This window comes from Narcine bancroftii, chromosome 4 (assembly GCF_036971445.1).
Source record: "Narcine bancroftii isolate sNarBan1 chromosome 4, sNarBan1.hap1, whole genome shotgun sequence".
Lineage (NCBI taxonomy): Eukaryota > Metazoa > Chordata > Chondrichthyes > Torpediniformes > Narcinidae > Narcine > Narcine bancroftii.
This window is the reverse complement of record NC_091472.1, coordinates 190189627-190205367: the sequence shown is the minus strand read 5'-3', so window position 1 is coordinate 190205367 and position 15741 is coordinate 190189627. Positions and strand designations below refer to the sequence as shown.

Here is a 15741-nt window from a genome sequence, read left to right as displayed (position 1 = left end):
TTTGCTTTGCCCAAGATATCCTACAATGTTTTGATTTGGACTAAATAACTAATAAGCAAATTTAGGAATAGTTGCAAGTCATTAATGAACATTTTAAACACCAATGGTCCCAGCTCACAATTTTGTACAACTTCATTCATGATTGGGTCATTTAGGTCTGTTACTTAATTGCCACCCTCTTGCAGTTTTTCATTTAGTTACCTACTTAGCATGGCATGTTCTGCCATGCCATTATGATTTGTTGGAAATCAAGACATGCAGGGCTACTATCATTCTGTTCTTCTGAAAGAAAATAATCAGGTTAGTGATCTGTGTTCTGATGCCATGTTAGAAATCACCGATAGTGGCCAAATTGCCTAAGGCTTATTAAAATATTATTCCGTAACGTTGAGCATATGGTTTACAGCAGCTTTTCTACAAATCACACTAGTCATAGGCCCTCAATTTCCATGGTCAGATTCCATCTCCAAAAGCAATGAAACTAAACCAGAACCTCCCTCTAACTTCCAATCTAGACCTCAACATGAATTGGTTCCATCCTTTAAATTCCATGGCATTTTGGGGATATAAAAAACATAATTGATTTACCCCCACTAAAAGCTTTGTTCATTGATTTTTGCACTCCTCTTTAGTGAAAGTTTTTTTTAGTTGTGCACTCATTCTGCAGTATAGGGAATTAAAAACATCCAAATTATTTAAAACCAAACATATTTAATATACATGTAAAACCTATTTAGATAAATTCCTCATAACCTGAAGGAAGCAAGTACACTCCTATATGATCTCATTTTTCAGAAATCCTTAGTCTCTGGCATGGTTCTGGGGTTCAGAAGGTTGTGAATGTGGTTCTGCTGTACAAGAAAGGTGGGAGCGAGAAAAAAGGGAACTATAGACCTATAAGTCTGACATCAGTGGTGGGGAAGATATTAGAGTCAATCCTCAAGGATGAAGTTATGAAATACCTGGAAATGCATGACATGGTTTTTTAAAGGGTAGATCATGTTTGACTAACTTATTAGAGTTTTTTGAGGAAATCTCAGGTAGGACAGACCAAGGGGATGGAGGCTGTGGATGTTACTTACTTGGATTTTCAAAAGTCTTTCGATAAGGTGCCGCATGCTAGGAATTAAGGGATCCTGTTCAGAATGGCTGCCTGTAACGAGTGATATTCCGCAGGGGTCGGTCTTGAGACCGCTGCTGTTTACAATTTCTATTTAACACTGGATTGTGGACTAAATAGTTTTGTGGCCAAATTTGCAGATGACACCAAGATAGGTGGTGGAGCAGGAATTATTGAAGAAACTAAAATTGCAGAGGGATATAGAGAGATTGGGAGACTGGGCAAATATATGGCAGATGAAGTACAATGTTGACTAGTGTTCCGTTCTACATTTTGGCAGTGGAAATAAACAGACAGAGAACTATCTGGATGGGGGGGAAAAATTCAATCCTTGGAAGAGCAAAGAGACCTGGGCATCCTTGTGCAGAGTCATCTAAAAGTTGATGCCCAGTCATCTAAAAGTTGATGCTAGCGTTCATTTCAAGAGGTATTGTGTTTAAAGGTAGAGAGGTGTTAATGAAGCTCTATGGGGCACTCGTGAGACCCCATTTAGAGTACTGTGTACAGTTTTGGGCCCCCTATCTTAGAAAAGATGTGAAGTTGTTGGAAAGGGGGCAGAGGAGATTTAGCAGGATGATTCCTGGAACGGAGGGGCTGGCGTATGGGGAACGTTTGGCAGCTCTAGGATTGTACTTGTTGGAGTACAGGAGAGTGAGGGGGGATCTCATAGAGACATTTTGAATATTGAAAGGTTTTGACAGAGTGAATGCGGATAAGATATTTCCTTTGATGGCGAGTCAAGGAGTAATAGTCTTAAAATTAGAAGTTATCCAATTAAAACAGAAAGGAGGGAGAACGTCTATAGTCAGAGGGTCGTGAATCTGTGGAACTCACTGCCGCACAAAGCAGTGGAGGCCAGATCACTGGGAGTATTTAAACAGGAAATGGATAGTACCTCATTAGTAAGGGTATCAAGGGATATGGGGAAAAGGCTGGTAATTGGAACTAGGGGTGAGTTTAGTTTAGCTTAGTGCATAGCCATGGAACAAACCCGATGGGCCTAGTGGTCTGCTTCTGTTCCTGTATCTTGTGATTTCATAGATGCCTAAAATACACTGATTAAAATGTCAATTAAAGCAGCTCAGTTCAGTTCTGGTCTTGTAACTTGATCAATTTTCACTTGTTCAAATTTTACAGCCAATGATCAGAATAAACGATTTTGTTTTTATTTCATTTATTTGTCCTTTGGACATCTTGCAATTGGTGAAGTAAAATTTGGGTTAATATTTTCAAAAATTGTGCCCAATTCTATGCTCTTAATTAAAAAAAAATCCACATTGGGATTGGAAAATAACATGCTTATCTGAGAAAATATGATTATAAGCTATTGTGCTCATGGTAAAAGCAGTCACCTTCTCCATGCATAATCAAACATGCCAGTCAAATGAGTGTTGGAGGAAGTTTTGTAGGTGCACTAATTCTCCTTTGGTTTACTCTTTGCTTTTAGAGAATTCTTCTCTCCAGTGCAGAAGTACCAGTTACTTGTCTACCATGCAGATTCTCTCTTTCATGATAAGGAATATCGTAATGCTGAATCTAAATACAAAATCGCTTTACAGCAGAAGAAGGCACTGACTAAAACTACAAAAGTGAGGCCAGCTGGTGGGAGTGCCCCTTCAACACCTCAAACCCAGGTACTGTAAATGTGGTTTAAAGAAATGTTTATACTGTGACGCTGCTGTGAAACAACAAATTTTGTGACATGTTCATGGCAATAGATTGATTATTTATTATGGTTTATGTATTAAGAAAGTACTCTAGTTATGTATTAATGACAAGAAAGTAAACAGAGGTATGATATTAAGGCATGAGCAGATGTACCATGAAACTTCTTAGAAATGCTTTTAAGTTTGATGGTGAATAAATTCTAGACCACAATTCCATGCTTAAACAGTGTTTCTTAAACAATGGCACTTCCTTTAATGGCAGTAAAATGTTTCTATCTTTTGGAACTAACTAATTCCCTTCCATTTACCACTGTAGTCTGAGATTAGTTAATGTGTGTGGAACAGCAAGTATGATTTCAAACCCTGTGATCTGAGTTCACTGTGGTAGCATTTTTGTAGGTGAACGTCAAGCAACATATTGGTTGATATTGTTCGGCCTTTGGAGATTTATCAGCAAATGGAATAAGAGAGGCAGAAGCTGATAATCTGTTGGGTTTTGTCATTGTGAGGAGAAAGGGCTAGAAATTAGTGAGATGCAATAGTTTCACACAGTCTGAATGAAATTCTAGTTAACCGCAAAACTAGATAGAATTGGTAATGTGGCACTTCACAACCCACTGACCCGCTCCTCCTTTGTTCTCCTAACCTTCCCCATTATAACAATGAAACAAGCATTTATGGCTGTCAAGATCAATTTCTGGTTTTCGATGATAACTCATAATAAATTGTCCTGAAGTACAGTTTCCCCCAACCACTGCGAAACCTTAACAAAGGTCTTCCTGTATTTGCCCCTGTGCTCCATAGTTTTAAATTTGTAATCAAACAATTCACATGTGATTAAAGAGAACATTCCAAATTTTATTCAAAGTTATTCGTATGCATTTTGGTTTGGCCATGTTGAATTACAGCACTTTTTGTACATAACCCCCTCATTTCAGGGCACCATAATATTTGGGACATAGCCATAGTATATTAAAGTGGTCCTGCTAGTACTTGGTTGCATATCCCTTGCATGTAATGACTGCTTGAAGTCTGTGATTCATGGACATCATCAGGTGCTGAGTATCTTTTCTCATGATGCTCTGCCAGGACTTTATTGCAGCCATCTTCAGCTCCTGCTTGTTTTGGGAGCTTTTCCCTTCATTGTTTGGAAGGCATGTTCAATTGATTTAAGTTGGGTGATTAACTTGGCCATTCAAGAATTTTCCAGTATTTCGTTTTGGAAAAAACTCTTTTGCTGCTTTAGCAGTATGCTTTGGACTGTTGTCTTGCTACAGGATGCAGTGCCGCCCAGTGAGTTTGGAGGGATTTGCTCGAACGTGAGCAGATAAAATGTTTCTATACACTTCAGAATTCATTTTGATTCTGCCATAAGCAGTTACATCGTCAATGCAGTACCTGTGGCAGCCATACATGCCCATCAGTGTGTTTCACAGATGAAGTGGTATGCTTGGGCAGTTCCTTTACAGCTCCATACTTTGCTCTTACCATCACTCTGATACAGGTTAATCTTGGTTTCTGCTGTCCACAAGACCTTTTGCCAGAAATCTGCAGGTTCTTTTAAATACTTCTTGGCAAACTGTAATCTGGCCGTACTGTTTATGTGGATAACTAGTGGTTTGCATCTTGCAGTGTAGCCTCTGTATTTCTGTCCATGAAGTCTTCTGCAGACTGTAGTCACTGATACATCCACAGCTACCTCTGGAAGAGTGTTTCTGATCTGTTGGAAAGGCGTTTGGGGATTTTTCTTCACTACAATGAGAATTACTCTGTTATCAGCAGTGGAGGTCTTCCTTGGCCCTTTGCAATTACTGAGTTCACCAATATACTCTTTTTTATTAATGATGTTCCAGATAGTTGAATTTGGTAATCCTAAGGTTTGGGGATGTGTCTTGCTGTTTTATTTTTGTTTTTCTGCCTCATAATGGTTTCTTTGTCTTTCATTGGGACACTTAGAAATAGCGACTATAGACTCCAAAGATGATCAAAGGTTTAGAAGCAAGCTGAGCTCTCTTATATCTGAACCAATAAAGCAATTAAACTTAACTGAGTAATCATAAACACCTGTGATGCTAAATGTCTTAAATACAGTGGTGCCCTGAAATGGTGGAACTATGTATAAAAAGTGCTATAATTTCTACATGGTCTAACCAAAATGTATACAAGTAACCCTGAATAAAATCTACAATGTGTACCTGTGAATTGTTTGATTATAAATTTAAAAGTGTGGAGCACAGGCATATAAAGGAAAAATGTTTTTATACCAAACATTATCACTGTATCTTTGCCTCCAGTGGAACCTGTGGGACTTGCAGAGTTTCTCCAGCAATTTTGTGTATTATCTTTGCTGCTATGATTCTCATTAACAAGATTATGCATTGTAATTTAGAAATGACAGGGATTATAATATTATTGCATAATTTTACTAACAGACCTTCATTTTCTTACAAGTGACCAGTCCTCATTTGTGGAGCTTGTAAACAGTGCAAACAGTATTTTTGTCTTTAAAACAAAAAAAAATGGCAATGCATCTGGAGCTGCTGAAATGGTAACGCTGGCACAAACGCGTGGAGTGCAAGGAAAGGAGACGCTCCTCTGCACGGTTTTATCACCTAGTCCTTGCGACTGCAGGGTCTGGGCCCAAGATAGCAGAGTCTATGTTCAGCTGCACCATTGAGGGGAAGCAGAGGACTGGCACAAAGCACCGGAAAACGGGAAGGTCACCCCTTGTTTGTAATAGCGGCCACAACAGCAGACCAGTTTTTGGCTGTAGAACATCAAGCAATGAGCTGTTGGCAATTCAAGGTGAGGAACCCACACAGGCTGTGGCTGCTGGCATCTGCAGTCAAAGGGCTCACATCAGGCTCTGGACTTCTGGAGACTGACTGAAGGAGTACCAGGCATTAGAACTGCGATGTAAGAGGGTGCTGAGGATGCTGAAGGCTTTCTGATTGTGTTGAAGATTCAGATCTGGAGCTCGGGTTGCCAATGGTTTGGACTGAGTCTGTGGCTGTGGGTGCACTGGAGGCAAATCCACGGGCATTCAACATCTCTGGGGGACAGGAGGGGGGAATCTCTTTTTCTTCTCTTTCACTGACTAAGATATGCCTGGAAATTTCTGCTGATGGCAAATTTGTTTGCCTTAAAGCAGAGTGAAGTAAATTTTGTCTAATATTGCACACGTTTTATGACATGACCATAAAGGAGTCTTGAATTTGCTTACTAATCTGATTTTGTTCTTTCCTGACACTATGCCAATGTCCACCAGGGGACACTAAAGCTATGAGCAATGGCAGTTGCAGACCATTTTAAAATGTTCAAAGGCTTATTAGACTGATGGCTTGCAATCTACGCCAGTTTGAAATCTTGGTGTTATCCAATAGTGTGACAAGGAGATGAACGAATATAAAATTAAGCTTAAATATTTCAAAAGTAATGTAACAGTTTATAAATCCATGGATGCTATTGGACAGTAAGGAAAATGACAGTAATTATTAACCACAAGAAGGGCAGAATATTTATAAATAGACATTATTTGGAAAAAATCATGTTCATTTGTCTTAACTGGTTCGATTTAAATTTAAAAAAAAATTAACATGCACCAATTAATGTTAATAAATTGTAAATAAATTATTTACCAGTACAAATTAAATTGTGCTGACATTATTATTTTTATTTTTACTCTTTAAAGCATGTTTGGATTTTTGCTGTGATGATTTAAATTAAGGTTTGTAAAAATGAGTTGCTGCATTATTGTGTCAAACAGAAATCCCATTTTGATATCCTGGACATTCAATGTTTTCACCTCCATTTTGATCTGTTCTTTTAAATGAAAGTTGTAATTTTTGTAAGAATGAAAGTAGAAATCCTTTTAGAATGATCAACTCTGAAGTTGGAATAAGAGTAGATTGATTATATCAAATCATTTAAAGTTAGGGCCAGGTTGCTTTGGATTCCTGCTTCAATTCTTACATTGTTTTTCAACTCATTTGTCTTGTTTTTAGATTTTAGAATGTGGACACTTCCTAGCTTTGTTTTCACTTTTTTACCTGTATTATGGACCATGGACTGTCCATTTTAGGACTGTGGATTGTCATTATAAAGACTGGATTTCTGCTAAAACTGTGCAACTTGTGGTACAGCTGAGTGTTGACTGGCCAATTGCTTGGAATTTTCAAGAACAAAGGGAGAATCCAGCTGTGAAGCAAAGTGGCAGTGGGCAGCTGGAGATCTGTGTGAAATGCACATGCCTTATAAGTGAGAATTAGCAAGTTTACTGCAACGCAACATCAGTCATTTCTCTGTCCAATGTTCAATACGACATCCTTTGTTATCAGTTAAAGAACTGATTGAACTTTGAGATTGAATTCTGTGGACTGACTTACTTGACTGACCTGGTGTTTTGGAGGATTTTTCCTTTTTGAATATTGGGCACAGACTGTAATCATCTGGGTTTTTCCACATACCCACTGTTTATAAATGTATGATATCTGTATATTTGTTATAGACACTTGTAGTGGGGTTAATTGTGTTAAGACATTATATTGTTAATAGTCATTAATAAATATAGAGTTAAAATTTAATCCTTTTGAATTCCCCCATCTGTTGTTGCATGTTTAAGACATAACAAATTGGGGGCTCATCCAGGATCCAAACAAATTTGGGAGCTTAGAGGTCAATTTATTAAGTGATCAACTGGAGTCTGAATCAAACTAGAGTCTGGTGATTGAAGGAATTCTAGTCCTGAGTAGGAAATTCCTTTGGTAAAGATAATTAAAAGTGTGTGTGTGTGTGTGTGTGTGTGTGTGTGAGAGAGAGAAACCAGCAGCCACAAATATAGAGGGATTTTTGGCATTACCCTTTCTTGAGAATTTAAAAAAGGCTAAAAAGCACAAATTGGTGACTATTGCAAACAAGTTGGTAATTGCTTCAATAGAAACACAAATGAAAAAAGTGATTAGGAGGAAAATTGAAAAATACTACATAGAAGTAGGAAAGTTTGAAGAAGTGTTAGAGCAGTGTCCCAAGAGTAAAACTTTTGAGCAAATATAGTTGGAATTAAAGAGATTAGAATTGGAGGCAGTCGAGAGACAAAAGAATTTGGATATAGACGTGGAACAGAAGAGATTAGAAATAGAAGCCGCTGAGAGACAAAGAGATTGGAAATGGAACTGAAGATATTGGAACTAGAGGCAGAGGAGAAAATTAGTTGGAAAAGATTAGAGTGGAAAATGACCGGAGAAAAGAGGAGACCCAAGATCAAATTCTTGGCCATGGTGAGCGGTTTATGGCCAGAAGTTAGGTTAGTTCCTCCATTTGAGGAAGCTGAGATAGATCAATATTTTCAGCACTTTGGCAAAGTGGCTGTGAATTTAAATTGGCCACAAAACCAATGATCTCGTATGTTATCAAGTGTAATTAAAGGAAAAGCTCAACAAGCTTATTCTGCCCTTACCACAGAGTAAGCTGCTAATTATGAAATGGTGAAAAAAAGTTATAAACCAGCCTTATGAGTTAGTTCCAGAGGCTTACAGACAGGAATTCAGGAATTTTTAAAAAATCAACAACCCAATCTTATATAGATTTTGCTTATGAAAAGGTTGTGTGCTTTGACCAGTGGTGCACATCGAAGACTGTAAACAATGATTATAATCGATTGAAAGAAATAATAATAATTGAGGAGATTAAGAGACATGTCCTGAAGATATTAAAGCATACTTCGATGAGAAGGAGGTGAAGACTTTGCAGGAGTCAGCTAAGTTAGTAATCCTTATGCTTTAACACATAAGCCGAAGTGAACATCAGGCAAAAATTTTCAAAAGAGCACTGTGGATAATCCAAGTAAGGTGGAGAGTAAATGTGGAAGTAGTATTAGGGGTAAAGATGAATGGAAGTTGGTAAAGGAAAAACCTTCATGTCCCCTTTGCCACTACTGTAAGAAGGCTGGTCACGTGATCACAAGTTGTCCTGTGCTGAAAAAGAGAGAAAAATAGGTAGCACAGAATGCATATTATACCTCTTCTCACTTTGAATATAAAAACCAAGAAGGATCCAAATTTACTGATTAAAATTAGGGATGTGTTCAAACCTTTGTGATTGAGGGTTAAAGAAGGGTTAAAACAAGTTTCAGTGAAAATCTTGCGAGATACTGGGGCTGCTCACTTGCTTGTGTTAGATAGTGTTTTTGAGTTTGGTAAGGAAATAAATTTGATTAGAGGTATCAGAAGTGCTACTGAGCCCATTCCTTTGCACAAAATAGTGTTAAAATCTGCCTTGGTTAATGGACCTGTTACAGTAGGAGTTGGGCCAAATTTGCCAGTGGAAGGAGTTTCACTGTTTCTAGGCAATGACAATGGAGGGGAAGGTTGTTTCTGCAGTATGAATGACAGCTTAGCCAGTCATTGATGAGTCGGAGAGGGACTGTGATATTTGCCCTGCTTGTGCTATAACGAGCGATGTCCAAAAAAGAGTCAATGTAGATGATTTGATAGAAAATAAAGTCTGTGATGGTCAAAAGCAGCATTTCGGTGGAAATGTCCTGGTAAAGGTGAGCAATCTTCTTTATTAGACGCAAGGAATGATAGTAAACCTAAGGCTACAGATTTTTTGCTATCTGGGCAGGTATTGATAACAAGGCAAAATGAGGATCCTGATCTTGCTGAAGTGAGAGATAAGGCTCCCTCTGATGAGGAAGTTAAGAAAGTGCCAGTGGGTTATTATGTCAAAGATGGTGTGTTAATGAGAAAGTGGAGACCATGTGATGTTTCTCCCAGTGCAGATTGGGCAGTAGTGCACCAGGTTGTGTTCAGAAAGCCTATATGGATGAAATTATGACTTTGACTCGGTGGTCACCTTGGATAAACATAACCAGTGTCCCCCCAGTGGTACCCTTACAACCTATCCCTGCTTTCAGTGAGCCTTTCTCAAAAGTGATAATACACTGTTGACCTATTGCCGAGAACCAAAGCTGGGAATCAGTATTTGATGACAATTATGTGTGCAGCCACATGATTTCTGGAGGCCATTCCTCTGAGAAACATTAAAGTGAAGGCTTTGTTAAAGTTTTTCACCTTGGTTGGTCTGCCTAAAGAAATTCATTCAGATCAAGGGAGTAATTTTATGTCAGGCTTATTCCAGCAAGTGGTTTATGAATTGAGAGTTAAGCAGATTGCATCTTCTGTATACAATCCAGAGAGTCAAAGGTCCTTGGAGAGGTTCCATTTGACTCTGAAAAACAAGATGAGAATTTATTGTTTTGCAGTGAGGGTGCCTGTCCACGAATATACTTGGCTTTAGTCCACTCGAGTTGGTTTTTGGACATGAGGTGAGAGGTCCTTTAAATGTTATTAAACGAACAGTGGGTTAACAATGATGTGCATTTAAAATTGTTGGATTATGTCTTTAAATTTAAGGATTGGTTGTATAAAGCTTGTGAAATGGCAAAGGAGAATTTGAAGGCCACAACAGAAGATGAAGGCTTCATATGATCGCAAGACAAAGATGAGAAATTTTAAACCTGGTGGCAAAGTGTTGGTTCTGTTTCCAACACATTCATATCCTCTTATGGCTAGGTTTTCAGGAACATATGAAGTTGAGTCTAAAATTAATGAGGTAATTTATGTTATTGAAAGACCTAATTGCAGACAAGAAACTCCGGTCTATCATGTAAATATGATTAAGCCATATTTGGAGCAGGTGCCTCACAGTGAGACTAAACTTTTGCCAGGGAGGTGATGGTTATTGAACAGGATAATGAGGAGACAAATAAAACAAGTTTCAGAGAAGCCTGCGGTTGGAAAATTTCATGGTTTTGCAGGACCTGGAAACAAAGTTGGCTCATCTCCAAACTTCAGAAAGGAAAAAAATGAGACAGTTACTTTTAAAATTTGAGAATTTATTTCCAGATGTACCTCAGAGAATTTCCACAGCTTATCATAATGTTGATGTAGGTTCAAAACCATCCCTGTCGGATGAATATGGAAAAGTGCAGACTAGTAGATCATGAAATTGACTACATGCTGAAGAATGGTATCATTAGAAAATCTTCTTCAAATTGTGTTTTAGTACCGAAACCAGATGGAACTATTAGGTTTTGCACTGACTATAGGAAGGTAAATGCTGTGACAAAGACAGATGCTTATCCTATTCCTAGAGTGGATGATTGTATAGGTCTGTCATGTAAATATGATGAAGCCATACTTGGAGCAGGTGCCTCACAATGAAATTAAACTTTTGCCAGATGTGATGATTGTATAGACAAGGTGGGGAAGGCAAAATTTCTTACTAAAATTGACTTGATGAAAAGTTGCTTGTGTGTTCCTTTAACAGATAAGGGTAAAGAGATTTCTGCATTTGTAACACCTGGGCTGCATGAGTACAATGTCATGCCCTTTGGAATGAAGAATGCTCCGGGGACATTTCAAAGAATGATTAATTCCATAATTCAGAGGTTGAAGCACACAAGTGCTCACATTGATGATTTAGTTATAAGTAGTGACACATGGGAAGAGCATGTCCTTGAGTTAGAAGAATTGTTTAATCGACTTCAAAAGCAAATCTCATGGTTAATTTAAGTAAAAGTGACTTTGGTCATGCAACTGTTACTTATCTGGGTTATGTCACGGGACAGGGACATTTGGTGCCAGGTGAGGCAAAGGTTTTGACTTGTCTCTGAGTTCCCTATTCCAATTAGTAAGAAAACTCTTCAAAGGTTCCTGGGAATAATTGTAAAAATCGTTGCAAATATTGTACTCCCTCTAACAAAACTGCTTAGGAAGGAAGTAAGATTTGTCTGGTTGAAATGTTGCCAAAAAGCATTTGTAAAATGAAAGGCCATTTTATACCACCAACCTGTGCTTAAGTCACCTGACTTGGACAAACCATTTTCTTTAGCCGTGGATGCCAATGATGAAGCTATGGGTTCGACGTTCTTAGAGAAGAAGAATGATGATGATATTGACCATCCTGTATCCTACTTGGAGACGCTTCATGATCATCAGAAGAATTAATCCACTTTCAAGAAAGAGTTGTTGGCTCTACAACATTTTGATGTTTACATTTGTACTGCTCAAAAACCACTTATGGTGTATATTGATCATAATCCATTGGGTTGTTTTTTGTGCAAAATGAAGAATAAGAATAGATGCTTGTTAAATTGGAGTTTGATTTTACAAGAGTATGATTTGATAACACAAGGGACATGATAATCATCTTTCTAGATGCTAAACTTTGTAAATGAAATGTTACTGTGTGTGATTGTAGATGAACATAGTGTTTTGCTTTATATTGTTACACCTTAATGAATTACTAAAATTTTGTTCTTACAGACCAAAATTTTCTTTGTGGGTGGGAAGTGTTATGGACCATGGACTAACATCTTTGGACTGTAGACTGTCATTATAAAGGATGGATTTCTGCTAAGAAGTCTGTGCAACTTGTGGTACAGCTGAGTGCTGACTCCCAATTGCTTAGAATTTTCAAGAACAAAGGGAGAATCTTGCTGTGAGGCAGGGAGCGGCTGGCAGTCAAAGTGACAGAGCAGCTGGAGAGTTGTGTGAAATGCACATGCCTCATAAGTGAGGTTTCATAAGTTTACTGCAACGCAACATCAGTCATTTCTCTTTCAACGTTCAATGCGATGTCCCTTGTTATCAGTTAAAGAACTGAACTTGGATATTGAATTTTGAGATTGAGATTTTTGCACTGACTTACTTGACTGACTAACCTGGGAGTTTTGGGGATTTTTTTCCCCCTTTTTGAATATTGGGCACAGACTGTAATGTCTGGGTTTTTCACATACACACTTTATAAATATATGATATCTGTATGTTTGCTATAGATACTTATAGTGGGATTAATTGTGTTAAGACATTATATTAATAGTTATTAATAAATGTAGAATTAAAATTTAACTCTTTTTGAATTGCATCCTCTGTTGTTGCTGGTTTGAGACGCAACACCTGGAACTATTTTAGATCACAAATTATTTTATTATAGATGTTTTTAATATTTAGATTAACATGATAGCTAATCTTTATAAGAAAGTAGGAAAAGAAAGATCAGCTGTTATCACCTATAAGGAAGTTCTCCAGCAGTGACTCCTGGGTATGGATGCTTGTTTTGATCATGTTCATCTAAAAATCTGTATTGGATGCAACTGCAATTTTCAGAAATGCTTCCAAATTATTTTCAGAAATGCTTCCAAATTATTCACAAGATTATTGGAGGAAATATACTTTTTACAATGAAGAAAAAGTCTTCAGAGCTGCACAGTGAGACGAACTATGTAATCACACTGAAGAACATCTAAATTATAGAAAAATGAATTGTGTATAACATTTTTATTTGTATTCTAGTGTCTGCCATCAGAGATTGAAGTTAAATATAAAATGGCTGAATGCTATACAATGCTGCGTCAAGAAAGGGATGCAGTTGCAATACTGGACTCTATTCCTACCAGGCAACGCACTCCAAAGGTTAGCATGGATTAATTTTTTTATATATAATTTAGTTTATGTAATTTGATTAAAATATTACAGATCGAATTTCCCCCATTTACCATTTATTGTTGGTCTAGAATTTTATCCAGTTTTTTAATATGAAGTGCTTTATTATGTAACATATTGTTGAAAACAAATAGCTTTATATACAATAATTAGTTTAGAACTACAGTTAATATTGCTCAATTAAAATTTTGAAAATGGTTTTCCTCCTCTTGTTTTTTTGTTTTGCTTTCAATATATTTTTTTTAAATGCACAAAGTCAGAACCAAGGTGATTTTTGCTTCCTGATTCATTTTTATCATAGTTTTTGACTCCCTTATCTTGTATTACATTTTTAGAATATTGTTACTTTCTGGCTTTCTTTTGCGTGGTTTTACCTGAATAATTCTAGATGGCAAATTATTTTCGTGGTTTTTTTTTTGTATAATTTAGATTAATATGATGTTGGCCAATCTGTACAAGAAAGCAGGACAGGAAAGGTCAGCTGTAACCAGCTATAAGGAAGTTCTACGACAGTGTCCCCTGGCTATGGATGCGATACTAGGTAGGATTTTATTTTTTTTTTAAAAAGGCTATATTTGTTTATTTGTACAATTAACAAGCTGTGGCCAAATGAAACTTAGAACTCGTGGGAGAAGTGTTGATTTGGAAGATGGATTGGATGTGAGAGTAGTAAGGGAGCGCATGCAAACTGTAATGAGAATTTTTCGCTTTTGACTATTTACCACAGCATCTATTTTCCAGAAACTGGGAGTTTTCATATTGGCTGTTCCTACATCATATAATACTGATCTTGTGGGTTAAAATACTTTTATTCTCAAACATTATTTTTAAAATTTTGTTAACATTGGACAGTTGGGTCAAATGTTGAGCCTTTCATGAATGCAATACAGCTGTCTAAATTCACCTTGATTACAGAATCATTATGAAAGAAAGGGAGACAATTCGGCCTGCTGGGTTAGTGTTGTCTCAATACAAGAGCAGTACAGTTCCATTATAATTATGAAAGTTTCTTCTTATCAGATACTTCTCTGGTTCCCCTTTGAACAGTGTTGTGCCACCGGGATCAGTACTGGGCTCTTTGCTGTTTGCTACATATGTTAATCGTTTGGATGTTAATGAAACATCAATATCTGAAGGATTTCAGCCCAAAACATTTACTCATTTACCTTCCATGAATGTTGCTTGACCTGCTGAGTTCCCCCAACAATTTGTGTGTTCCATCAACATGCATCTCTTGCCTCCATAGATGATGCTTGACCTACTGAGTTCTTAGAGTATTGGTTTTTTTTTTGTTCCAGATTCCACCTTCCTAGGATGTTGCCTGGGCAGGAGTGTCTTGGGTATGCAGAGAAACTATGCTATATGACTCTGGCTTGGTCTCCCTTACTATCTTTGGGAATATGTTGTGGGCCCTAATCACTTGTAGGGTGTTGGGTTCTTGACTGTTTTCTTTGTGTTGCATCTGTTCTTTTGCTAATCGTGAAATTTAGACGGTTTGGATATCTCTAAAGTTGGATTGTTTTCCCGAAAGAGCTGATGACCAAGATTTGTTGAACTTTTCCTACTCCTATTAATATCCACCATTTACTCACCTTGATTGTCCCATGATCGATTACATTTTATTTATACTACAATTACTGCACAGGATATGTTTCCAGAAACCAGAGAGCTCATTGAGCATTTTTTTATAAAGAGAGATCCATTACAGATGCTGTTCTGGAAACCTAACACAAATTCTGTCCTCTCAATTGCTACACATTGCTGCCAGGTACGTGGCACAAATCCAGCAATGGATTGCCACATGAGACTGCCTTAGTTTGACTTTTTCTTGCACTTTAAAAAAAAATTTATTTTGTAAGGTGGTTTGTCTTCGAGAGCTAGTGTTGGGCAAGAAGTTCAATGAATAATAATTTGAAAGCAGACTACTATAATCAGCTTAAATTAGATGTGCTTTAGTGTTCTATGGTTAATTATGATGACTGAACTGTAGTCTGCATGGTTCCTTTTTCCAGTACGTCCACACTAAATAAACTTCATATTTGGAAATACAGTACAACTACGATTATCCAAAATGGTTGGGACCTGGACTGTTTCGGATAAACATTTTTTTAGATTGTCATTTTTTTCAAAACAGCCCAATAGCAACAGCAAATCACTTGTAACAGTGTTTAAACGACAACAAACAGCAAGGTAAAGCTTTTTTAAGCATTAAAATAAAGTTTCATTCTCACCAAAAAAATGCTGGCTGCCACTGATCACAAACACCTCCCCACCAAGTCCCGCCTGGGGGCCTGAGGGCCACTACTGCCGCTGCTGGGAAGCCGACGTCCCCAGTCAGTGCAGCTCTGAAAAAAATTCAGATAAATGAGGATTTCAGATATCCTCATTTATCCGAAATTTAAAAAAAATATTTCAGAGTATCCAATTTTTGGTCATCAGATTTGTATTG

At 37.4% G+C, this 15741-nt stretch overlaps 1 protein-coding gene across 5 annotated transcripts in view; it reads left to right on the top strand.

Moving 5' to 3' along the window:
• Window positions 1–15741, top strand: part of anapc7 (anaphase promoting complex subunit 7) — an 89689-nt gene that overhangs the window by 3283 nt on the left and 70665 nt on the right. For 3 of the 5 annotated variants that reach the window (XM_069933323.1, XM_069933325.1, XM_069933326.1), the window contains exons 2-4: window positions 2568–2754; window positions 13143–13262; window positions 13722–13833. In XM_069933323.1, the coding sequence (XP_069789424.1) occupies window positions 2568–2754; window positions 13143–13262; window positions 13722–13833 (419 nt within the window). Of the gene's footprint in view, window positions 1–2567; window positions 2755–13142; window positions 13263–13721; window positions 13834–14590; window positions 14633–15741 lie in introns of all 5 variants that reach the window. The other 2 variants (XM_069933322.1, XM_069933324.1) reach the window with 1 other exon arrangement.